The sequence below is a fragment of the Nematolebias whitei genome, chromosome 4, assembly GCF_014905685.2.
Source record: "Nematolebias whitei isolate Nwh7 chromosome 4, NemWhi1, whole genome shotgun sequence".
Lineage (NCBI taxonomy): Eukaryota > Metazoa > Chordata > Actinopteri > Cyprinodontiformes > Rivulidae > Nematolebias > Nematolebias whitei.
In genome coordinates this window covers 24,416,707-24,443,297 of record NC_056501.1, presented here as the reverse complement: position 1 = coordinate 24,443,297, position 26,591 = coordinate 24,416,707, and the positions used below count along the sequence as shown (strand labels likewise).

The window sequence follows — 26,591 nt, the reverse complement described above, 5'->3', positions numbered from 1 at the left end:
TCAGTGTCTCCATGTTCAAAACTGATAGAGACAGACCCCAAGAGACTTGCGGCTGGAACTGCAGCAAAAGGCGGCGCTACAAAGTATTAACGCAAGGGGGCCGAATAATATTGCACGCCACACTTTTCAGTTTTTTATTTGTTAAAAACGTTTGACACATCCAATAAATTTCATTCCACTTCACAATTGTGTCCCACTTGTTGTTGATTCTTCACAAAAAAATTAAAATTTTATATCTTTATGTTTGAAGCCTGAAATGTGGCAAAAGGTTTAAAAGTTCAAGGGGGCCGAATACTTTCGCAAGGCACTGTAAATACAGTCCATAAATCATCAAGTCCATGCTGGATGTAAGTTTCTGCTTTCTAAAGCAGTTGTGTGATGCTAAGCTACGCTGGTTTGTAACAACAAGAAAATATCAGTGATTTAATCATGACACAAAAAGGAAGAGCATCAACAGTGAGCTGTGACTGATATAATAATTTAATAAATAAAATCCAGAGGTTTGTTGGTGTAAACATTTGACATACAGTATGATAAAAATGAAACTCAGTTTGCATTCACTACAGAACACCATGAAATCAAAAACCCTATACCAGTGCAATATTTAGATAAAAACTAAGGCGTACGTTACATATGGTGCATCTCACAAGCGTTCAGAAATGGACATGTGACTTGTGTAGAGTAAGAAACGGCAGACATAAGAGCTGAATGGCATGCATGCTTCAATGCCTCTGACCTAAAAGGAAAGCACACTTTAAATATAATTTACAATGATATTTTGATCGTCTTGATTTCAACTGAACTTCACAATAAAGCCTTTGCTCAGATTAGTAGTATAGTTTGGTTTCAACTGGGATATAGTGACTGCATTTTCAGTGGTTCGTTTAATTTTAATCTATCGACCGTATTGCGGAAAAAGATCGGAACATTTGTGTTTATCTCTGAGAGGTAAACTGTGTGTTAACGCAGCACATTTCAGAAAATATGAGTGCTTTGAAGTTTGTAGGTCACTTACGCAATTTCATTTTCAACAGCCAGGCTAACTGCGTCTTGTGGATTTGTTCATCAATGTGAAAATGCAGAAATCTAAAATGTGATTCCTCAGATTGATCTCCCTAAACGGTACAGAATCAGGTTGTTTGTCCATGCGGTTTCATCTCACTAAAGGTGCAGCTTGTTCACATTTAAAACCTTACAGTGTACACAAAAAAAACCTTCTATTGTTCAACCAGAAGCAGGACTAATTACTTTTTTTTAAATACATGAAAGCTGTGAAGTGCGGACCTCCTCTTGAGTGTCATCACTGTAAAAGGGACTCGATGACAGCATCTGGCTTTGCAGATCTTTTCCTGTGTGGAGATGAGTACATAATGATTATCAACACTTTTAGAGGTCTTTGAATGTCATAACTTCTCAGAAGTGCAGCCCAACATAGTAACTGGAAATTATTAATTTTTATGTTCTTTTTTATGGTGCGGTGACTTTTGATGTGAACTGATGCTATATAAAGAAAGTGAATTCAAATGAATTAATAAAACTAAAAATAATCCATTATGTAACTTGGGAGTGCCCATTTGCACTTTTTGTCACTTTATGCTTGGCAAATCAGAAATAATCTAGAATAAAAAAGCATATCGGCAAAACTGCAACCCAGAAATACTGGAAATAAATCAAACTGGTTTAAGCACATTAAAATACTGATAAATATTTTCAGATTCAATCCTGCAGTTATATGCTTTTATCTGTCCAGTCTCATATAAAGAACATAATTTTCAACTCCTAAGGCGATATTGTTTTTTCAATTGAGACTGAAGTTTTCAAAATGTTATTTTATTATAAAACTTTTATTAGACAGTTGTGAGCTTTTCAGGAAACCTAGTTTAATGAGGCGCTTGAGTAAAAAAAGCCTTTGGTTTACATGGGTTGAGAACAAATTTCAGCAACTGAAATAGAAGTTTAAACAAAAAAATCTTCATGAAAGACAAAAGTACTAATTACTCTGTCCGAGTGTAACTACTGTCCTGCAAAATAGGGGGCGGAAACAAACTTTTCTAACAGTTTCCTCTTATAATAATGGAAGATTACATCGAAGTTTCACTGAAATCGATAATTGTTTCCCGGACTCTAGCAAAAATAAACAGGAAAAAAATAGTTTTCTATTTAAATATGAAGACTAATACTAATCAACACGTGACGTATGCGCTGCAAGAATTATCGGACCCCTAATCAGTACAAATAGTGATTGACTTGATACCGGTATATACTTTTTCAAGTTCTAGCCTTACGGCAAACATTTGCTTTAATTTTGTTATTGTCATCCATGCAGAGAATAAAAGGACAACCAATAGTGATTTGAAGCTCGTCCATGAAAACACAATTCTACAACTGAGGTTCTGACACTCAACAAAAAAAGTATTATCACAATCAAATATGAGATTAATGAAAACAAATATGTCTCTGGAGGTATGAAAACAGGTCTGCTTCAGTCTGTCTGCCATTGGTTTTTGGAAACTTACCTGCGGCCTGTTTTGGGTCTGCCACTTTTACTACTCTTTGAGGTTCTGGGCCGCTCTAGTTTCATCAGTGACTGGCGCATACTCTCCTCTGTGTACGCAAGATAGACATGGGACAGATCCACCTCAAATGGCTGCAAGTAGAAGGGGCAAGAGAAGAAAGGAGTAAATAATGGAAAGAGATCTATAAAGAGATGAAAAATATCTACATTTGTTATTGGACAAAAACAACCTTCTACAACTCACATCTTTTTCTTTTTTGTCTGGAGCAGGGGTTTGTTTTCTCATGTTGTTTCCAGTGTAAGCCACACATTTCTGAAAGACATTAATCAAAAACAGAACAGATTCAAAATGAAACATTTATTTACAGCTGAAATGTCTAAAGTGACTGCACATCACTTTGTGGATCATCCATACAAACTGAACTCACCAGCTGCCATTCTCCAATATCCTCATTCCAGTGCACATAATTTTCTATCATCTCCTGCGAGGACAGCAAGAACAGAGACAGGTGTTCATTTTGTTTAATTTCATTTAGTTATTTAAAAGAACACTGCACATTCTTCAATACTTCTGCATTAAACAGCAGTATAACTGTGCTGGAATTAGCTCAGTAGCTAAATTTCACACATTGTCCTTAGGCAGGTAAAAAATACATAGTTCATAAGTGTACAAACAAAAAGAACTGATCTAAAAAAGTTAAATCTGGTCCTCTGGACATAAAAAAAACCCACCAAACAAAACAAAAAAATTGTAGAAACGTTTCTTCTCTCATCCGAAAGACTTCCTCAGTTTGAGGTGCTGTATTCAGCTCAGTCTTATAAATAGCACCCTCTCGCAGTGGATCAACCAGTTTGCTGCTGACAACCAAAACCAGCTGCTCAGCCAGCAGCAGCATCTTTTTCTACCTGGATTATTGAGCATGCGTCAGGAAAAAGAACTGATAAAACAAGCCACAGAATAAAACACATAAACGTTACATTCTATGTTACACACTTAAAATGGGCTTATTTTATGAGTGCATAAATGATTTGCTTTTAGCTTCAAGTTTTTACTCTGTTACAAAGTCCTCAACAACCTAGCTCCATATTATATTACACACCTTATTGTTACATATATCCTGATGCATGCTCAATAATCCAGGTAGAAAAATCTAATATGGAAATATGGAAAAATATGGAACAGTAATCTAAAAAAGTTAAGATTTAACTTTTTTAGATTACTGTTCCATATTTTCCTAACAGAGCACTTCACTCACAGACTACATGATTACTTGTGGTTCCTAGAGTTTCCAAAAGCAGAATGGGAGGCAGAGCTTTCAGTTATCAGGCTCCTCTCTTGTGGAAGCAACTTCCAGTTTCTGTCTGTGAGACCGACACATTGTCCAGTTTTAAGACTGGGCTTAAGTCTTCCCTTTATGATAAATCCTATAGTTAGGGTTGGCTTGGGTTTCGTGAGCTATCCCTTAGTTATGCTGCTAAACGCTTAGACTGCTGGAGGACAAAGTAACCATATTTTCTCACTCTGCTGCTGTCTTTACTTGCTCTATTCTAACTGTTTGTATTTGTAATTATTTTTATCCAACATTTTTCTGTCAGGTCATCTGGACAGTTTCTTTTTTTTTGTGCTGAAACGTTTCACCTTCTATCCAGAAGGCTTCATCAGTCAAGGAAACACACAACACAAAACTGATTCTTCCCCCAACAGCTTACTCCAAAGTGGAACAAACCAGTTATGTTGGTGCTAAGATGGTCTCTTTGGCATGACTCCTCCTCCGGTGCCGGCCCTCTTCCTCGCCGACAGTCATGTCAAACTGGTTCAAAACCAACAAAGTCCATGCTCAATAATACAAGCCAACAATTTTCAGTCAGGTGAACGTTTCAGCACAAAAAAAAAAAAAGAAACTGTCCAGATGACCTCACTGAAAATTGTTGGATTGTATACCTGGATTATTGAGCATGGACTTTGTTGGTTTAATCCAACATGTTTTTTTTGTCTTTCTTCCAATAGAAAGTACACCTGGACCTGTCATTCTATGCTTGTTTGTTTCTACTTCCCGTCCTCTCAAACCCAGTCAGTCGAAGCAGATGGCCGCTCGTCCTGAGCCTGGTTCTGCTGGAGGTTTCTTCCTATTAAAAGGAAGTTTTTCCTTTCCACTGTTGCCATTGTGCTTGCTCAGGATGGGATACTGTGACAAAGTGAAGATTCAGCGCAATTTGCTGGCTTCCTTGGATAAATAACTTTTACTAATTGGCTTTTTTTATGTATGTGAATGTTTCTGTTCAGTGCCCTGAGAGAATTCCTGTTGTGACTTGGTGCTGTATAAATTAACTGAACTGAACTGAAAAGAATAAGGAAGCTGCTTCTCATTTGTGTCTCTTGGTCAACTTAATAATTCAAAAGGACTAATTAGTTCAACGATAAGTTAAATATGCCTTCATTAATTAATAGTTACACCATAAGTAAAAAAATAAAAATAAAATCTGTATGACTTTTTGTGACTGTTTGTTGTTGTCGCTGTTGTCCATTGTTGTCATCATTCTTTGTTGAAATCAGATCTCTCTTGTAAATGAGTCCTCGAGGCTCAATGGGATTTACCTGTCTAAATAAAGGTTGAATGAAAAAAAAGTAATATTGAGAGAAATTTAAATAATCTCTATAGAGTTTCGAAACGTTTCGACAAAAAAGAAACCGTCCAGAGGACCTGACTTAATTTGTAGGATCTCTAATAAAGAGTGTTTGAAAACTTTCACACACTCATTTGTCCTGTGTTGCATCAAGTCTGGTTCCCTCAACTCTGCCAATTTAAGTATAATCTGGGTTCATAATTGCAAAAATATTTCATTTTCAGTGTAATTTATCTGCAATTTAAAAATCTAGAGTTGATGACGGTGAACTTAAAGCTGCAGCAGGCTGTACTCAACTAGCATAGTTTAAAATCTAACAAAATAATGTTGTAACATGTTCATGAACTTCAGACATTTCCTTTACCTTAACAGTGTGCACCATAGCTAACAGGAAATATGCAGCATTTCAGCAGAAACTTATTTAAACCGAGTTCAGTTATTAATCAGTGATTGAAAGATAACTTAACCACCTTTACCATGTCTGCTATCAGGATAAAGCCACAGTTAGTCAAACGGTTCCTTTCAAGTAAAAAATGCTTAGTCGGCTTTTACAAAGCTGTCATTACTGTCAAAGCTTGCAACCTTCTTAAAAAGTTCTTGATGAATTAACAAATATAAATATAATGCAGTTTGCATTGGGTATGTTTAGATTTCAATCAAATACACCTCATTCAAACATTCTAAAAGTTCAAGTCAGAAAAAAACTAAACAAAATAAAATAAAACCCTACAACAGAAAACAAGAATATTGTCATATTTGTGTGATTGTATTTGTTGATTACCCATAAAAAAGTATTTAAATCATTCAGTCCTACCTAGTCTTGTAATAATCCTTTGCCTTACTGACTTTTCAGCACAACAAAACTATGTGTACGTAGGGGTGGGCGATATGGCTCAAATATAATATTGTGATATTTCAGAGCATTCTGACAATAACGATAAATTTCGTGATATAACAAAAAAAAACAACAGAAATCATAGTTATTGATTTGACTAAATGAACTTGTTGCTTTTCACTATTATATCAAAACAACAACAACAATAAAAACAAGGGTTAATTTTACTGCAATTACTTTATTTAGTATTAAGTCTCCAAGTATAAAAATAAAAATGATCCTTCTGTTATTTAGATGGTAAAAGTCTGCACAAAATAAAGAACAAAATCCTCCAAAAACTAAAGTGCAGGTGCAGTTTCCCAAATAAACTAAATCAAATTAAAGCTTAAAATCTGTTGAGCATAAATGTAACATACAACGAAATATATGTAGCCTTTAAATGAGGTATAACTTCTAAAACTTGTGACAAATACTGAAAACAAATTAAATGCTGCCTGAAAGGACTGCTAATCAGAACCATCAGCCAATTTCCTGATCCCCAGGAAAGCAGCTGCTCTGGAGGTTTGAGCTGCACAGCTCCCAGTCTCTGTTAGTGCACACTCAGACTCAGGTAAGACTCCGCGGTCTGACTTGACCATAAATTGGTGGTTGATGCAGTCAGTACTTCCCCTACCATTATACAAGCGGGGTGCCCCGCTGCGTCATCAGAACCGAGCGCACAGACTACCGAACCAAGCTGCATGCACCCCCGCCCCACCCGCCTGCACTGACGTAACTCCAAGTTAGCAGTGCTAGCTAAAAAGCTAAAAGCAACGTCTTCCCTCACGCTGAACCCTGACACTGACCAGCTCAAAAACTGCTGGGACAAACAGCGCTCAGCTCAGATGTCTCCGTTCACGCCTTCACCTTTACAATTTGAATATCCCAGCATAATCCGCTGCGTGGTGGGATGACGTATTTACGTCATGAAATTAGCATATCATGATATAATTTATTTTCCCGGGCAAGTTTTTTTTACCCGTATTATCGTGGACGATATGATATGGCCCAGCAATATGTGTATGCATTTTATATTTAAACCTAAAATAGATGGTGTTTTTACAACAGAGGCATCAGATTCCACAAATACAGAGCAAGCCCAAAATAAAAAAAAACGTGAGAATCTCTAATGTTGCTTCAAGACAGATGAGGTCTTAGAACAAAAAATACCAGACTTCAAAGTCTACAAAAATATACAAATATGACATGGGTAAAAAACAGACCTGGTATTCCTGAGGGATGAAGTTGTCTATGATGAGCATTTGGAGACGCAGTTCTCGGCTCAGCTGGCGGATGTTTTCTAGGAGGCCCTCGATCTCTCTGTTGTGCTCTTGCTGTAGGTCTGCCATCTGACAAACAAAACATTACTCCAGTGAATGATCATACAACCATCTCTGAAACATCAAAAACTACAAATGTGGACAAACTTTAGTCAAGTCAAATTTATTTATAAAGCACATTTAAAACAGCAGCTGTTACCAAAGTGCTTAACAATGACGCACAGGGAGCTGGTGAAGGGAGGACAAAACAGGTGAAATGTGCTCAAACCTACGAGTTCCTGTTAATAGCTGAGCTGCAGCATTTTGGACAAGCTGGAAACGTGAAAGGGAAACCTGACTGACCTCAACATAAAGCACGTTACAGTATTCCAGCCGTGTTGTAAATGGACTGAACTTGTATAGCGTCTTTCTATCTGCTCAAGATACTCAAAGCGCTTTACACTACAATCTGTGCCCTCACTAACCCATTCAAAGAGCACTCTACTATATCCATCCATCCATCCATTATCTTTTACCCGCTTCTTCCATTTTGGGTCACAGGGGTCGCTGGTGCCCATGTCCAGCAATCACTGTGCGAGGGGTGGTGTACACCCTGGACGGGTAGCAAGTCCATCACAGGGCCACATAGAGACAAACGAGACAAACAATCATTCACTCTTTCACTCACACCTAGAGACAATTTAGAGTTACCAATCAGCCTAACATGCATGTTTTGGGTCTGTGGGAGGAAACTGGAGTACCTGGAGAAAACCCATGCATGCACAGAGAGAACATGCAAACTCTACTCAGAAAGGTCCCCGGACCGGGATTTAAACTGGCAACCTTCTCGCTGAGAGGCAGCAGCTCTACCAGTTGCGCCACCGTGCTGCCCTCTACTATATCTATACAGAGAATAAGTTGTGCTTTATCACATTCGTACACTGATGGGACACACATTGGAGGCAATGAGGGGTTCTGTGTCTTGCCCAGGGACACATCGGCATGTGCTGCTGGTGGAATCGAACCCCCAACGGGGGCGACTGCTCTAAATGCTCAGCCACAGTCGCCCCATCTAATGCATGGGACTATTTTTTCAAGGTCAGATCTGGTCAGCACACACTTAAGCTTAGAACTCTGCTTTAACTGGAAGAAGATTTTTTTGTAGAACAGAGTTAATCTGTTTAGAAAACTTGTGAGTGAAAAAAAGGGGGTCCAAGAATCGAGCCCTGTGGGACACAGGGACAGGACAGAGGCACTGACGCAGATACACTATTTCAAACCTTAACACAGAAACTCCTGTCACTTAGGTACAAACTGAACCATTCTAATGTCTGTAATACCAACCCAATGTTCTAACCTTGGTATAAGGATGCTGTGGTCAACACACACAGTATCAAAAGCAGCGATAAGGTCCAGGAGGACAAGTATTACAAACTGACCAGAATCATTTGCTAACAGAATGTCATTACAAACCCTGACCAAAGCTGTTTTAGTGCTGTGTAATTGCTTAAAACCAGACTGAAAGATTTCAAAGACTCCATTCTCATTCAAATACTCGTTTAGTTGAATTAAAAATATTTTTTCCTGGATTTTCAAAAGAAAGGGAAGTTTTGAGATTGGTCTGAAATTTGAGCAGGCTGAAGGGTGAAGTCCAGGCTTTTTTATTTAATGGGTTTGCTACTGCATGTTTAAAAGCATCAGGACCACACTTGTAGCAATACTGTTGTTTATAATGGCAAGAACAGAGGGTCCAATCAATGGTAAAACTCGTTTAAAAACGATAAAGGGATGGGGTCAGAAGGGGAACCTGAGGGTTTTTTATGACCAACATCATTTAAAACTTAAGAGTGAAATGGGTTTAAACTCATTGAAGACAGCTGAGAAAGGGATTCTTTAGAGAATCATTTTCAATTCTGTAGAAAGTATTTTTCACTTAGACACACAAAAAAATGTGCAAGTACAGGAATGTTGCAAAACTTAAATGTGCTGTGAAGCGGGGCATCCAGGGCTGCATAGTTTTGGTTCCTCTGTGAATAAGAAGGATACCGGTAATTCACAATTCAATTCGCTGACATGAGTGTACAAAAAAAAGGGCACTAAGCTGTATGAGTGGTAGATCAGGTGCACAGACGATTTTAAGGAACTGTGAAGCAAATTAGGCTATTGGAGGTGGAAGATTGGTTTTCTTCTGTTGCTGTAACAGCTGATGGGACATGGGAGAACCCCTGAAGCTGAGGTCCCAAATGGATTAAATTAAAATTGCTATTTATTTTGAAAAATACATAAATATATGTTATGCTTACTTCTGATTTAGCAGCCATTAGCATGGTCCATACTTTCTTCAGCTTCTTGGTCTTTCCTTGAGCCTCCTCCTGCAGGCTTGTGTACTTCTCCTCTATGTCTAAACGTTCTTGCTGTTTTAAGAGGGAGAAAAGGTCATGTTTATACCAAACGCAAAATCTTTTGCATCCAAACCAATAAAATCAGCAACATTGTGGTTATACTTGTACAGCCACTTCATTATGGTTAAAACATTGTGGTATGTAACAATGGTATCAGCTGCAATCAGCTGCAGCTTAGCTGGGAAAAAGACAGTTTCTACTAGAAGTACCGGTAGTTGAATATATATATACATATATATATATATATATATATATATATATATATATATATATATTTGCAGTTAATTGTAAAAACACTTCTTATTTATGTTATTTAACTGTAAATGTAGCTTTAAGTATTAAAATCAGGATGAATAGTAAACGATATTTAGTCACAAAGCTCAGATTTCCTACCACTAAATTATCATAAATCTGGGGTTTACGTTCCTTCTGTCATTGTGATTTTACTAATAATTGTCATTATTTAATTTGGTACAGAAAACAAGCAATAACTGTAGGTGGGTTCGTTGTTACTCGTTATGTGTCTTTATACCTCCTTTTCTTCTAGCTCCCTACGCAGCTGCTCCGCTCTCTTGCGGCGTTCTTCGAGCTCGTTATTCGATTCCTCCAGGAGCTTCTCCTGCTCCTCAGCCTTTGCAAGAAGATCCACTCCACCCACTATCACCTTCTTCTCTAAGGCTGATAATTTCTCCAGGAGGAGTTGATGCTCCTGCCTAAAAGTTTAAAGGTACCTCAAATAATTAATGAGTGACTTTCACATGCATGCATCATTTTCTAAATGATCAAACAAGCATTTTATATTTATTTTGACAAGACTTACTGGGCTTTAAGGAGGTCTTTCTCCCTCTTCTCCAGCTCTGCTCTGGCCTTGTTCCTCTCCTCCTCCTCCATGTCCAGCTTGGCCTCTAAAGCCTTTCGCTCTTCTTCAATCTTTGCCTGCATCTCCACCATCTTGTCAGCAGAAACCTTCTTCTTTCCTGTTTAAAAATGCAACCAAGTATACAATGGTCAAGAAATGACTTCTACTAATACAGTGATTTTAATACAGAACAATCATTCTTTAATGAGCTTTTAGCAGCATCAGTGTTGCATATTCTAGTGTTGTAGTACTCAAGACCGTTCTTGGTCTTGAAATCGGTCTCAAGACCACTTTTTGATGATCTTGGTCTTGTCTCGGTCTCGGACACTGAGGACTCGGGATTTTATTTCAAGACCAGTCAAGACTACCACTGTGGAACTATCACTAAATTACCAGAATATTGTCCAGTTTATTTGTTAACGTTCTTGTTTTTATTGGATGCAAAATGTACTGATTCAAATCCAAACGATAACATGACTCATTGCTAAATACATGTTTTTGTTACCGCTGTCACTCCCACCCCCATTCACTCGAGCGCGGTTCTGTACCAACAGAGCAATGTAGACAACAGAACGTAACATCACAACCAGGGGTGAAAGTAAGCTGGTACAGTCCGGTACTGTGTACCACTAAAATATTCTGTGCTGGTACACAATACCTGGAAGAGAGGGGAGAGGCTGTCTGCTGTAAAACCTCATTCAGAACCAGTCACGGCTGCACTTTGGATCAGAATAGGTTCTCTAGCAATAAGCAGTCTAAACCACGACTTAATCAGTTAATAAACAGCTTTTTTTCTCATTTCAAACTGTTTCAGAATTGTTCGTGCTCTGCTGGAGCCTTGTTTCTCTACCACGGTGAAGTTAGTTTTACGTTGGACATTGAACATTCGAGCTCCGTGGCTTCAGCGGTGTGTTCCTCTCGTTCGATCTGAAGCAGGCGGTCTGATTTTGGACAGCTTCACTCAGTCTGCCCCTCTTCCAAGATGTAATGGTTCGCTTAGAGACTGTCAACAAATTATCGAACCAAACACTCTTCAGAAACAAAAATTAATATCTTTTACATCATTTGACCCACTAACACAAATCTAATGTTAAACTACTCTAATAGACCTGACACACGAGACACCGTCATTTATTGCTCATTTTAAAGCATTTTCTAATTAGTTATTGAGTGAAAACCGTGATTTTAAACATGATTTTTAAACAAATAAATTATGTCAAATTAGAAAATGCTTTAAAATGAGAAATAAATGAGGGTGTCTCATCTGTCAGGTCTAGTAAAGTAGTTTAACATAAATTTTGTGTCAGTGGGTCACATGACATGAAAATTATTGTATAAAAAACACTGAATGTCTGATTTCTTTGTTATGTAGCTTTGAAATTTTATAAAACCTGATACATTAATTCAAACGCAAACTTAAAGTTTCAGTATGTAACTTTTATAATATATATATATATATATATATATATATATATATATATATATATATATATAAATAAAAGTTGCATTTTTTTTGTCTCCATATTTGTTAAAACTGTCACTATGTTGTGACAGTATAGTAAAAGACAGATAATATGTGAAAAAAAATTGAGCTCCAAGACTTGAGGTCTTGGTCTCAGACCCCAAAAGTCTTGGTCTTGTCTCGGTACACTCTGGTCTTGGTCTTGACTTGGTCTCGGGTTAGGTGGTCTTGACTACAACACTAGCGTATTCTTTGTAAATTTCATGTTTTGTAGTCAACTTTGCAAGACTTGTTGAGGACCGAGATTCCCTGGAAACACACAAGTCCTGAAACAGTAATAAACACTTACTGTTATTGTAATAAAAAGTATATAAAAACCTAGATTCAATTATATTTTGATGACAAAGGTGACCGTCATGAAGATGTAGAAAATCAAAACAATGCTTGGAAGTAACCTCCTTGATAATTATGGTGATTAGAGACACCTTTGCACAGAACACCAACATCATGTTCACCTTTACAACTTCTTTTTATGAATTAAGAAATGTATGGCAACTCAGAGGCATCATTTGCAGCAGGCAGACAAGTGAAGTGAGAGAAAGCAACATGTTACAAAAAGATCTCAGACGTTGTGAGTCTACAGAGCTGAACACTCAAAGCGGGCACAAAGATTATCGCTTACATAACGAAACATCATTGATGTGAGTGAATTGTGTCTTTGAGGTTCAGCTGATACGTTTCACACAAGAAAGACCATCAGAGGGGCAGGCCAGCACTGAGGATAAGAAATCATCATGCTGAAACATTATTTGATGTCAAAATTGGAAGTGTTTAACTGTGGGACACCATGAGAGACAAAGACAAAAACTACGCCCTTTTCACACATGCACCATAATTCATTTAAAAAACATTATTTTTGGTCAAATGTTTACAGATCGGTTCAACAATCAAAAGATCTTCTGTTACTGCACATCTCTCTAAGTTGAAAATACTTCAAGCTTTCCAATAATAGGTTTATTTAAAAAAAAGAAGAAGTCATAAATGCATAATTAATTACACTAAGAATACTGCTCAGTAACCTTTAGGAAATTTCACTCACTATTTCTCAATATCTATGATTTGGCAAAACATAAAAGTGACATGTCCAAAAATAAATAAACTCTGTGAATGACTCAAGCTGCAGGCTTGATGTCAAAGTATCAGGAAACCCCCCTCCCCCCCTCCCCCAAAGAAAACCACCTACATGCACATTGCAAAAAATTAATTTAAGGTGTTAATTAAATATGAACAGAAAAACTACAGAAAGAACTCCAGCAAACCAAAGAAGTGAAGAAACAATAAAAAAAGCATGATCTAATACATGTTTTTTATGAGAACTCTTTAGTGACAGAACAAAACCCTACAAGTCAAATGAAGTTTATAATAAATGTGATGAAGAGCATCTTTAAAAACATGTTAAAGGCTTAAAGTGGAGACAAGTCCCCCAAAGATCTACTTGTAAAAGTCATGAATGTAACGCTGGTCAGAAAATCAAGTGGCTCCAAAATCAACTTTCTAACAATGTCAGTCAATTATATATTGTCCAAAAAGGAAATGATAATAACTGAAGATAAATGTGTTGTTGTATTATTTACAGTAACATTCTAACTTTTAAAAGCTTGTGTGTGTGGAAAAGGCTCAGATCTGTGAACAGGTTGGTGAGCAGAAGCATTACTCTAACTCATTATCTTGAAATTTGTCGTCAGTGGGCAGAGGCTCTGAGGAAGTCTAGGTAATTTTTGATCTGATGAGCTGATAGTGCAAAGGAAACATTGGCTACCACAAAACCCACAAACTGAAAAGAACACAAAAGCAGAAGGTAAAAAAAAAAGGAAGTTCAGGAAAACTGTGGGTCTAATAAATGAACCAGTTTTGGGTGCTGGCATGAAAACTGCTGAGTCAGTCAGGGTAGATTGTTACTAAAATGGTGAATAATAAAAAATAAAATAGTAATCGTATCTATCTATCCATCTGCAGTTGAAACCAGAAGTTTACATACACTATTTAAAAAGACACATATGCATTTTTTCCACACTGCCGTGAAATCAGAATAAACTTTTCCCGTTTTAGGTCACTTAGGATTAACAACATTTTTTATATTTGCAAAATGCCAGAATAATGAGTGAGAATTTTTAAAGACAATTTTTATTACTTTCTTCAAAGTCAAAAGTTTAAATACACTTCATTAGTATTTGATACCATTGCCCTTAAACTGTATGACTTGGGTCAAATATTTTGGATCTCCTTCCACAAGCTTCTCACAATAGTTGGCAGGAACTTTGTCCCATTCCTCCTGACAGAACTGGTGGAACTGAGCCATGTTTGTAGGCTGCCTTGCTCGCACATGCATTTTCAGCTTTGCCCATAAATTTACAATAGGATTGAGATCAGGGTTTTGTGATGGCCACTCCAAAACATTGACTTCGTTATCCTTGAGCCGCTTTGTAACCAGTTTGGCAGTATGCTTCGGGTCATTGTCCATTTGGAAGACCCATTTGGATACAAGGATACAAGGATTTTTATTGTCATTCACATCACATGTAGTGCATGATGTGGAACGAAACTATGTACACTGGGTCCCAGTTTCATCCAACAAAAATACAAATTGTAAAGAAAAACATTAGTAAGATTCGAGTCATGAACTAAGAATATATTACATTCACTAAAACTGAGAATACACAAGACTAAGAAACACTAAGCACTAATGGTACAAAACAATGCGCCAAAACAACAGCAGCACAAGCATGAGTCTGTATGAGCAGATGAGGACTAATGAACACAGCAACATGAAATAATCAGCAGCATGAGATCAGCATCATGGATAGTCAGCAGCACATATCAACAACCAAGTGACATTACAGCAATTTTCACAGTTTTTTTTAATTTCACAGTGATTATCCTGTTTAGAGATTCATGAGTCTAACAGCCTCAGGGTAGAAGCTGTTCTTTAGCCTGGTGGTTCTGCACTTAATGCTCCTCAGCCTTCTGCCTGAGGGGAGCGGGGCAAAAAGTGTGTGTGTTGGGTGTGTGGAGTCCTTCATGATGCAGGTGGCCCTCTTCCGGCATCTGGAGGTGTAGATGTCTGTGATGGTGGGGAGACTGACTCCAACAGACTTCTGTGCAGCCTTCACCACTCTCTGCAAAGCCTTTCTTTCTGCAGCTGTGCAGCCTCCATGCCACACGTTGATGCTGGAGCACAGGATGCTCTCCACTGCACACCTGTAGAAGGAGGTGAGGACTGAGATTCCCAGACCAGCTCGTCTCAGCCGCCTGAGGAAGTAGAGTTTCTGACGATCTTTCTTGATCAGGCTGGTGGTGTTGTTGCCCTACCTGAAGTTGTCATTCAGGTGTACACCCAAGTATTTGTAGCTGGAGACCACTTCCACCACAGATCCTCCTATGTTTGGTGGGGTAGGTGTGTTTATTCCTTACGAAGTCCACGACCATCTCCTTGGTCTTATTCATATTGATGTGAAAGTTGTTCGTCCTGCACCAGCTCTACAGGTGTTCCACCTCCTGCCTGTAGCTGGACTCATCATTGTTTCTGATGCATCCAACTACCGCTGTATCATCTGCATACTTTACAATATGACAGCCTGGGTGGGTCAGTACGCAGTCATATGTTAGCAGAGTGAACAGGAAGGGGCTCAACACACAGCCATGGGAGGAGCCCGTGCTGAGGGTTATTTGTGCCCAAGCTTTAACTTCATGGCTGATGCATTGAGATGTTGCTTCAGTATTTCCACATAAAGTTCTTTCCTCATGATGCCATCTATTTTGTGAAGTGCAACAGAGTCCCTCCTGCAGCAAAACAACCCCACAACATAATGTTGCCATCCCCCGTGTTTCAGTCGGGACGGTGCTCTCAGGCTTGCAAGCTTCCCCCTTTTTCCTTCAAACGTAACAATGGTCATTATGGCCAAACAGTTCAATTTTAGTTATGTCAGACCACAGGGCACGTCTCCAAAAATTAAGGTCTTTGTTCCTGTGTGTATTTGCAAACATTAATCTGGCTTTTTTTTAATGTTTCTTTTGAAGTAATGGCTTCTTCCTGGCAGAGTGGCCTTTCAGCCCATGTCGATACAGTACTTGTTTCTCTGTGAATAATGACACACTCTTACCAGCTTCATCCAGCATCTTCACCAGGTCTTTTGCTTTTGTTTTTGGGTTGATCTGCACATTTTGAACCAAAGCATGTTCATCTCTGGGACACAGAACCCGTCTCTTTCCTGAGCGGTATGATGGCTGGACATTCCCATCTTGTTTGTACTTGTGTATAATAGGGCATTAACAGAGTACTCGAGTAATCTACATATCGATTGCTAGGACATCTATCGAGGTTAAAAATGTAATGTCGAGTAACCGTAGTGATGTCATATTATGTGACCACTGTATGACCGTACGGGGCGGTGTTGCACTGTTGCAGGTCACAGAGTATGGTGTAACACCGGGTCCAATCCACCGCCCATCCACTGTTTTAAGTTTAGTTTCTGACGTGCTTAGTTTGCAGTTTAATAATAATAACTAATAGTTTAGTTTTTCCTGTGACTTATTTGCAGTATGATAAATGGTAGGAGCATAATATACACTCCCAATGTTTTGTTGGTCTTTTTTTTGTTGTAAATAATTACCTTTTATTGCGGTTTTATTTATTTATTTTTGTATCTTGAGATCTATGACGTCATCAAATACTCGAGTTCTACTCGGGTTTTATTATGTTAATGTCGAGTTTAAAAATTATATACTCATTCAACCCCTAGTGTATAATTGTTTGTACAGATGAACGAGGCACCTTCAGGCATCTGGAAACTGAACCTAGGATGAACCAGACTTGTGCAAGTCCACAATTCTCTTCCTGATATGTTGGCTAATTTATTTGGACTTTCCCACAATGTTACATAAGGAAGCAGTGCGCCTCATGTGTTCCTTAAATTACATACACAGAGTTGCATTTGGGTCTAAAAAATCCAACCCGACCCAGCCCCAGTCCATAGCTATTTTTTCTGGACCCGACCTGATCAAATTAACTTTAATTACAGGCCTGAGCCCAGAAAAAAAAAAAACGACGTTGTTTTTATTAAACTTTTAATGCTTTTGTAAGCAAACCAGTTTGACATAATATTTTAAAAACTCATTTCAAAGAAAGGAAGTTATAAGATTTCTTGTTTCACCATATGGATATTAACATACAAAACAAACAGCCTAAAAAATCAACTCTAAAGACAGGCTATTATTATACAGATGAACAAAAATATTTTAGAGCAAAAATTATTTGGAAAAATATAGGACAAGGGTATTTTAATTGAACGCGCCGCTCGCTTCAGCTTTTGTAGCTTCTGATGCTGCAACTTCCCTCACTGCAGATGACAGCAGGTGCGGAGACGTGCGCAGCAGGTGATCAGCAAATCCATCCATTATCTTTACCCGCTTCTTTCTTTTCAGGTCACAGGGGTCACTGGTGCCCATGTCCAGCCATCACTGTGTGAGAGGCGGGGGACACCCTGGACAGGTCGCAAGTCCATTTCAACCGGCGGGTCAGCGGATGCGCGCAGCCGGTGATGAGTTGTTCATCTGAGTTTAACGCAACTTTTTTACCTATTTCAAACAGCCGGTTGGACCAGCCTCCTCCTCAACTAGTAGATTAACACAATTTTATATTGTGCATTCTTATTTAGTTTTATTTGTGCTGTATATTCGTAAAACTGTATCAAACCCCGAGACCGGCCCGGCCTGCACATTAAGCACATTATTATGGCCTGGGTTGGGCCAGGCCAGGCTTCGGGTTCGAAATGACAGCTCTATATCCACAGGTGTGTCTCTACTTAACTCATATGTTATCAATAAACGTATCAGAAGCTTTCAAACACATGACTTCAAATGTCCCTAATTGTAAAGGCATAGTAATGTTAGTGTATTTAAACTTTTGACTTTGAAAAAAGTAATAGAAATCGCCTTAAAAAATTCTCACTATCATTACTCTGGCATTTTGTAAATAGAAAAAATTTTGGTAATCTTAACTGACCTAAAACGGGAAAAGTTTATTCTGAGTTCATGTCAGACAGTGTGGAAAAAAAATGCATATGTGTCTTTTGAAATAGTGTATGTAAACATCTATAGATACACACACTGGTATATAAAAGTGACAAGTGAAAAACAAAGAAAGGCACCATTTTTTAAATGATGGTTAAAGAGGAACATTAACGTTAACTGTGCAACAAAACAGGATGACTGAAGAATTCTTCACTTTTAACACATCCCACTTGTAGTGCAAAAATAAGGTGAAAATACTAGGGGAACTCCTAAATGAGCACACTAAACCATTTTTCAGACTTAAGGTAAAGGCACTGTAGAACCCTCAAAGCACCTTTATCTAGATAAATCTGAGGAAGTACTGACTAAAATTGGAATTATTGTGATTAAGAAATCTAACATATGCATACTACGCAGATGATTATCTAGACACGTAATAAAACCTCACACCAAACTAAACTGTATCAGCAGATTATTTTTTTGTCACAATGATCACTTTGCACAAATTCTTACCCCTTCTCCTCCTGCGACCTTCTCCTGTTTCACCTGTTTCATCTTCACCTTCATCCATTTCCTCTGATCCACTGCCGTCAGAACCAGAGATCTCTTCACCTTAGATTTGTCCAGAACAAAAACACATGTAAAAATTTAATAATATATTTTCACTTCAAAGTTAAACATTAATTATTTGCCTTTTTACCTTCTTCCAGTTTCTTTTTCAGCTCCTCGATCTCTTTCTGAAACTGCCGTAGCAGAGCATCCTTTGGATCCTCGTTGATTCTGGCTTTGTTCTTGATGTTTTTAGCTCTATTAGCATAGCGCAGGGTACTGATGGTCTCATCGTAGTTGTAGTCTGCAGGGCCAATATTTGCACACTGGTGGGGAAAATTTGGCAAATAAAATATGAGGTAAAAACTGCACAAGACCAGTTTGATTTAATTAAACTGAACTCTGGTCTGTTCACTTGAGCCAACCAAAAAAATTATAATAAAACCAAACAGACCAACTTCAAAACTTTGTGAGATTTTAGTGAGAATTCACGAGCTTGCTTGCAAATTGTGTTTGGTTGTAAACAGTTCTAGTCAAAGTTTTATAAAACATGTATGTAAAATATGACACCAGAGAAAATATTTCAAACTCAAGGTGTACCATCATGGTCTTGGAGTTTCCTCCCAGTGAATCCTGCAACAGGCGGGTCAGTTTTGAGTTTCTGTAGGGAACATGAGTGCTCTTGCCGTCCACCAGGGCAGAGATGACGTTCCCCAGTGTGCTGAGTGAGAGATTGATCTTCGTTGCTTCCTTCAAACGCTGCCCTGTGGCTCCAGTCTTGCCCTGTCTTTCTGAACCCTGCGGGGAAATGTAGGATTCGATTATTCACAAATAATCTAAGATTGAAAAAGAGGTTACATCTATGTTGTCACATTTTTGTGTTGTTTTTGTTTACGTACTGCCAAATCAACCAGGTGCAGCTTTCCCATGCGCACGTGCTGGTTACCGTCTACACCCTTCTCACTGCACTCGATGGTGATGGTGAAGATAGCATGAGAGCGAGAGCTGTGCTCATTCATGTTTGTAGCCCCAACAGATCCTAAACATAAACATAACCAGTGATTGGACACTTAACTAGATTTTGAAATGAATACTATTAGATTCTACAAAACTTAATTCATAAAGTGTTTAAGATTCTTTAAAGTTCATTCTTTTTTATTTCCTAAAATAAATAAGATCTCTGTTTTTACAGAGTTAACTCCTTGATGTGTGTAAGGACATGTTTCTGTAATCTGTGAGTTGTTCTGCTTACGGTTTTTGTGACCCAGTGACATAATCCTGTCCATGTCGTCAGCATTGTTCACCACGTAACCAGAGAGATCCTTGATATAGACACCCACATCTGGCCTTTCTTTGACCTGATGCAACAAAGATCTTCATTAGAAAACCCCCACAACACCTATTACAAATAAGTTGAGACATAATGTAAATAAAAACAGAATGCAGTAAGTTGCCAATCTCATAAACCCTTATTTTAGTTCACAATAGAACAAAGTAAACACATCAAATGTTTAAACTAAGAAGTTGCATCACTTTATTTGCAAATGGCAATTTTTTATTTTATGTATGCAACACATCCAAAGGAAAAAAAAAGTAACAACAAGGCCATGTTTACCACTGTGAAGCATCGTCATTTTAACATCAGTCTGAAAACGTCCAGAAAATGAGGAAAGTTGCTGGAATTTTTTGGAAGGGAACGTTGTCTCATTCTGTCTAACGTAGGATTCAAGCTGTTTAATAGTCCAAGGCATTTTTCTGCTGGAGTTATTTTCTTGATGATTTCTTTTAAACCCTGTAAATACTATTCTGCATTAACAGTGCCTTTTCAGATTTGTAAGCTGCACATATCAGAGACACTAACACAGACAGCCCCATACAGTCAGAGAAGCAGACTTTTGAACGGAGAGCTGATACCAGGCAGGATGGGCCCTCTCCTCTTTAGTATGAAGAACATGACGTCTGTAGTTTTCAAAAAGATTTTCAAAATTGAATTTATCTGACCATTCACATTGCTTTTAGGTCATTTAAATTAATTGCAGCCCAAATAAGATGGCAGCATTTCAACATGTCGTTCAATTATGGATTTGTTTTTGTATAAGAGCTTAAATCAACATTTGTGAACTACGTTTGGGGCTGTGGTAGATCAGTGTTCACTGCTGCTGTCTCACAAACCTGCCGCTGCAGGTTCAAACCCAGGTTGTGTCAGGAAGAGTAAAACAATTGCCAAATCATATGTGAGCTTGCTCACTGTGGCGCCTCCTGTAGAAAGGAGCAGCTGACAGAAAACCAACAACGACGATAAACAGTGTCTACAGATCATGATTTGGAGAAGTCTTCCTGAGCCCATGCACTGACATCCAGAACAGAATCAGACCTGTTTGAGGGTCATGGCCATCTTTTATTGACCTTTGGCCTTATCTGTTGCACAAAAAGATTCCCCTGATTCTTATCCAGATGCATGCGCAATAATCCCGGTAGAAAAAAAATCTAAAAAAGTTAAATCTGGTCCTCTGGACATTCAAAAAAAAATTCATCAAAAATCTCCAGATTCTTGAAATATTTTAAAGATATTATGAACTGTAGATGATGGGATATTCAGTCTTCCCAATTTTGTGTTAAGGGACATTTTTCTAAATCGGTTCCACAATTTTTCTTTGAACTGCTGAACCCCAGCCATTCTTTACTTTTGACAGATTCAGCCTCTCTAAAATGCTCTATTTATGCCCAGTCTTCTTACTGACCTGTTGTCAATTCACCTAATTTATTGCATAAAGCTCCTCCATCTGATTCTTATTTGTACCAGGTACTTTTACAGCCCTTTGTTGCCCCTGTCCCCCTTATCTGAGGTAGGTTGCTAAAATTAATAAAGATCTTATTTTTAAAATAATATTTAAGTGTTTGATATGGTTAAAATGTTATATTGTGAATAAAATATGGGTTTACAAATAAAATGATTGTTTTTATTTACATGTAGCACAACGGCCCAACTTTTTTGGAACAGTGGTTCTACAAAGCTTATACATTTTCTGCAACTTCCCACTCAGAAAAATGACTTGCAGTAAGTGCCCTTTAAGACAACTTATCAAAACCAGTGTTGTTAATCGGTGACTTTAAATTTTTTATTTGTTATCAGTCAATTAAACATCCTGTTACCTCAAGTCTCTGCATCTGGTCTTTGCCCAGCAAGTCCCGCACTTCTTCGTTGTAAATCTCCAAATACGAAACACGAACCAAAAATCTGTTTTAAACAAGTGAAGAAAAAAGAATTACGGGTGAAATATACAAATAATTCATGTAAATTATTCACTTGTGTCTTTAAGAGTTGTGCTACATGGAGATTTATACTCTGATCTGACAGCCTCAACCAGAAAAAACACAACAGCTTCAAGTGAGCAAATGAAGTACAGCTATGAGGGTTTGAGTCGTACCTGGAACAACCTTTAAATTGTATAAGGTGTAACACACGGCGTACCACCGTGTTGACTGTTGCTGTTAAATAGGACAATCTTAAAATGCAATTTCATACCAGGAGTTTTACTGGCTCAAAGACCTTGTCTCAAAAAAATGCCAGGAAGAGACAGAGCCAGTAAATTTTATGTATGGTTTACAAAATGTGGATGCATTTCAAGAGTATACTTGACAACAAAACTAGTTAACCACCCAGTTGTGTCACTTTCCGCAAATCAATCTGATAGTTTTCACCAGCCAGACTGCGTTCTGTCGGCTGTGGCTTGAAGTAGTAAGTTGAATAGAGCAAATGGGACGCAAGATTTTCAGTATGTTAGAAAAGTACACATTTAGAGATGCAGTGTTACGTCAAGCACACTCATTACCAAGTTGTGTTCAGATGACCCAAATGCAGAATGGCTTTGTAGGTGGGTTTTTTTTTTTTTTTTTTTAAACAGGAACTGATCAAACGCAGAGATTAAATTTATTCAGGTCATGGTTAGAACTTCTAACATATATTGTACAGTTTAAAATGTAAACTTTGTTACCTTTTCAAAACTGCTGAAGTTTCTTTATTTGATCAAATGCAGATGGGACAGCCTCTTTCTTACAACTTACTGATTACTGTCATTCTCAGGGAATCAATATCTTAAACATGTAGCAGTATGATGATTGTTCCTGCTCCCAATACCGTTTACAGAAGTGTAAATTGACTGGACAGGAGAAGGTGTTTTATATAAGCAGGTGTTCTTTTCTTGCTGTGATTCCCTCTTTATACGTTTGCCAACTGTCAATAAAATCAATAGAAGAAGAAGAAGATTCCCTCTTTGGTGTTACTGACTTCCAGGTTACCTGGCAGTGCTGCTGTGTGCGCCTGATCAGCATTCCACCATCACACCAGGTGGGTATGTATTTCCTGTTTCACTTGAAGTTGAAGTCTGGACTCGATAACTGATTTTATTATGACAGCTAGTACTCGGTGTGGTTTTGTCCACTAAATCTCATTCATTCATTAAACCTTTATTTAGACCGGTAAATCCCATTGAGCCTCGAGGACTCATTTATACAAGAGAGACCTGATTTCAACAAAGAATGATGACAACAATGGAAAACCGCGACAACAAATGTTGGGACTGAATTGTTTCCTTTCCTTCTGGGCGGTAAGTGTATTTGACCTTTGCACTGGCTGGCTACAATTTTTGCGTTATGCTGATTAATCTGTTTTTGTTCATGCGGTAGTGACTGGCATGTGATTCTCCTGTCACAGACGGTGTGACTCCTCTCCTCGGGTGATGTGATCAGCAGAAGTGGCATGTACACTCCGTTTTTCTGACATCCAATAAAATAAAAAACTTTAGTATAATGATACTTGTTTTTTTCCATTTACCCTTTATTTATACAGGTAGTCTCATTGAGCCACGAGAACTCATTTACAAGAGAGACCTGTTTTTAGGGAGCAGATGGTGGGGGTTAAGGGCCTTGCTCAGGGGCCCAGGGTGGGGCGAGTGAGGGTGGAGGGAGGTGTGGATGTTTCATCTTTTCCACCCACATTTTGATGTTGACGGTACCGGGAAGTGAACCTGCGACTTTCCCATCACAAGCCCATCTTCTAACCTCTGCGCCACCACTCCCCCATGATACTTGTGTTGCAGAGACAGATGTCAAGACACCCTGCTGTTTTGCTTTGCTCTGCTCATTTTGGTACAGTTTTGAATTGTTTTTGCCCCCCTCCCTTTTTTTTTATTGGGCTTACTTTGATTCGTTGCTCTGGGTCAGCTGGTTCAGTTTGATCCAGTGGTGTAGTCTATGTGATACTGGGCATACGAAGTATACCCACTAGAAAAGCTTGGGAATTTCAGTATACCCACTTAAACGTGCCCAATGATACATGACATTATTGGGCATGTGTCATTGTCAACACATTTGGAACATTTTATAGACACATTGAGTTGGTACAACCTGTTTTTTGTATAATACTTCAGTACTTACTACTTAATACATTTTGCTTTGATACTGTTATAAATTCTATAACATGTTTTTAATACAAAGCCAACTGTTGTACAAACTTTGTTGTAGATTTATTCAAATATAAACATAAGAGAAAGTTTGAAATGTCCAATATGCTTAAAAATCTAAATAAATTGATGATTACATTGCACTAACCAGTGTACTTTGGTTTCTAAGCACAGTATACCCAGTACATAAATGTAGACCACAGCACTGGTTTGATCCCAGCTATCCTTACTCTGCTCGGGCCTGCCTTGGTGGGCTTTCACAGCCTGCATGAGTCAACACAATCAGGCAGTGTCTTACCTGAGAGAAGACTGGCTGATCTAAATACTGGGGCCATTTCTGGTTATTTTGTATGCATGTGAATGTAAGGCTCGTGTTATCTTTTATTTTCAATTCTTACTTATTAGCATATTTATTGCTGTTTATTTAATTTCATTTTTTGTTCCAGGTGAAGGCTGAAGGTGGCAGTCCAGTCTGGTGTTGGTTCCCTTCCACTCCTGTGCCGTGCATCACAGCTTCTGGGTGAATTTCTGTTTTTATGTTGCCTTGAACCATTGTCTTTATTAGTCGACTGACTACTGGAAAGCCTCAGTCTTAGCTGAACATTTATTTTGTTAAGAATCACTACTGCCTCCATTAAAATTGGTTTTAATAAAGTGTTTAATACATTTTATATTCTATCTTGGAACACCATTTCCCGCTTACTTTGTGAATGAACCTAAGTGCATTTTGGTATCCAGTATAAATTATTGCATTGTGTGAAAGTCCTAAGGTGGCAGTGCTGCAAGTTAAAACAAAAAACATCCATATTCCCAGCCTTGCCACAAGTAGGTGTTAATACTGTCAGGACATAAAATAACATGCTCATCTGTAACACAGTTCACTGCGAGTTCAGGCGGGATCACATCTAGGCCTATCACAATAAACAATAAATCAATTAATCGCATGTTAAATGAAAAAAATCAACCTAATTTTCATTTATTGGCTTTATCGTTTATTTGCATTTTTCTCTTTCTATTGAAGACACTGGTTGACAAAAGGCTCAACTCCGGTGCTCTTCACTGACCCCCGCACTTTCTCTTTAAAATCTGTTTTAACCATCCAAAATTACGTTTTGGGATGGTTAAAAGCAGCTAAGCTGAGAAGCTAAGCTACAAGCTAAGCTAACAGGCCGACCTCGGGGAAAAAACCTCCATCTTGTCGAAGCTCCAAAATCACAGTTGAAACCCGTGCCTTTGTGTAAAGTTATTTTTCTCTGCAAAAAGAAGCTGAGAACTTATTTACAAATTTTTTTATTAAAAGCTTTGTGTGAAAAATACTACGCTAAAGAGCTCAAACCACACCGAGCATCCGCCATTTTGAGAACCGAAGAGAGACAGCCCATGGGGCCTCCCTCCCATTTTTCTTAGACACGCTGCTCCCTCACTATCCATTCTTCGGTTCAAACAGTCTTATACTGCCATCTAGAGGTCAAAAAAGGTTCTACACTCAAAACAAATTTAACATTTCCAAAAAAGTTCAATCTGGTCCTCTGGACATTAAATTTTTGACCTCAAAAAAGAACAAAGCAAAAAAATATAGAAACGTTTAGTCTCTCATCCAAGAGACTTCCTCAGTCTGAGGTGCTGTTTTCAGCTCAGTCTCTTAAGTAGCACCTTCTCAGAGTGGATCAACCAGTTTGCTGCTGACAACCAAAACCAGCTGATCACATGCTCAAGAAGGACCATCAGCCTAACAATGGGTCATTAGCACACTGATGGCTGTTCACTACTCACAGAGGGCTGAGTGATACTAGCAATCACAGCATTGTAAGAGGGGGACAGTTGAACCCGGAGGCCTCCACCCCTGTTTAATGATGGACGATTTCTTTTCACAAAGATGGCCTCCTTTACTCTTCTCTCAAACCATCGTTCCTCTCTGTCCAGGATTTGAACATCTTCATCCCTGAAAGAGTGACCGCTGGCCTGGAGATGAGTGTAGACCGCAGAGTCCTGGCCTGATGATGTTGATCTTCTGTGCTGGGCCATCCTTTTGGCCAGTGGCTGTTTTGTTTCCCCGATGCAAGAATGATCACAGCCCTCCTGACACTGAACAGCATACACAACATTACTCTGTTTGTGCCGGGGGACTGGATCTTTGGGATGAACCAGTCTTTGCCGTAATGTATTTTGGGGTTTAAAAGCCACTGGGACGTTATGTTTAGAAAATAAACGTCTCAATTTCTCTGATACTCCCTCAACATATGGAATGACCACTGGTCTGGGTCTGGGTTCCTCCTTTTCACCTGATGGCTGACTGGAGTCCTGTTTGGGTTTCTTCTCTGCTTTCAGGAAGGCCCAGTTAGGATATCCACATTGCTCTAGAGCCTGTTTTGTGTAGGATTTCTCCTTCTGCCTGGCTCCTGAGCTAGTGGGGACGCTGTCTGCTCTGTGATACAGAGTCCTGATGACTCCTAACTTGTGCTCCAAAGGGTGATGGGAGTCAAACTGCAAATACTGGTCTGTGTGGGTGGGTTTG

The 26,591-nt window shown here is 38.5% G+C and overlaps 1 protein-coding gene across 1 annotated transcript in view; it reads right to left on the bottom strand.

Moving 5' to 3' along the window:
* Positions 1 to 469: 469 nt before the first annotated feature.
* kif3a (kinesin family member 3A) overlaps positions 470 to 26,591 on the bottom strand; it is a 28,613-nt gene continuing 2,491 nt past the window's right edge. The window contains exons 4-17 of the mRNA XM_037675895.1: positions 21,768 to 21,852; positions 19,867 to 19,972; positions 19,514 to 19,653; positions 19,215 to 19,412; positions 18,766 to 18,940; positions 18,579 to 18,677; positions 10,496 to 10,652; positions 10,208 to 10,388; positions 9,577 to 9,687; positions 7,238 to 7,363; positions 2,944 to 2,997; positions 2,760 to 2,828; positions 2,517 to 2,647; positions 470 to 1,349 (exon numbers count right to left, since the gene is read on the bottom strand). Coding sequence (XP_037531823.1) covers positions 1,301 to 1,349; positions 2,517 to 2,647; positions 2,760 to 2,828; positions 2,944 to 2,997; positions 7,238 to 7,363; positions 9,577 to 9,687; positions 10,208 to 10,388; positions 10,496 to 10,652; positions 18,579 to 18,677; positions 18,766 to 18,940; positions 19,215 to 19,412; positions 19,514 to 19,653; positions 19,867 to 19,972; positions 21,768 to 21,852 — 1,681 coding nt within the window. The 3' untranslated portion in view covers positions 470 to 1,300. The remainder of the gene's footprint in view (positions 1,350 to 2,516; positions 2,648 to 2,759; positions 2,829 to 2,943; positions 2,998 to 7,237; positions 7,364 to 9,576; positions 9,688 to 10,207; positions 10,389 to 10,495; positions 10,653 to 18,578; positions 18,678 to 18,765; positions 18,941 to 19,214; positions 19,413 to 19,513; positions 19,654 to 19,866; positions 19,973 to 21,767; positions 21,853 to 26,591) is intronic.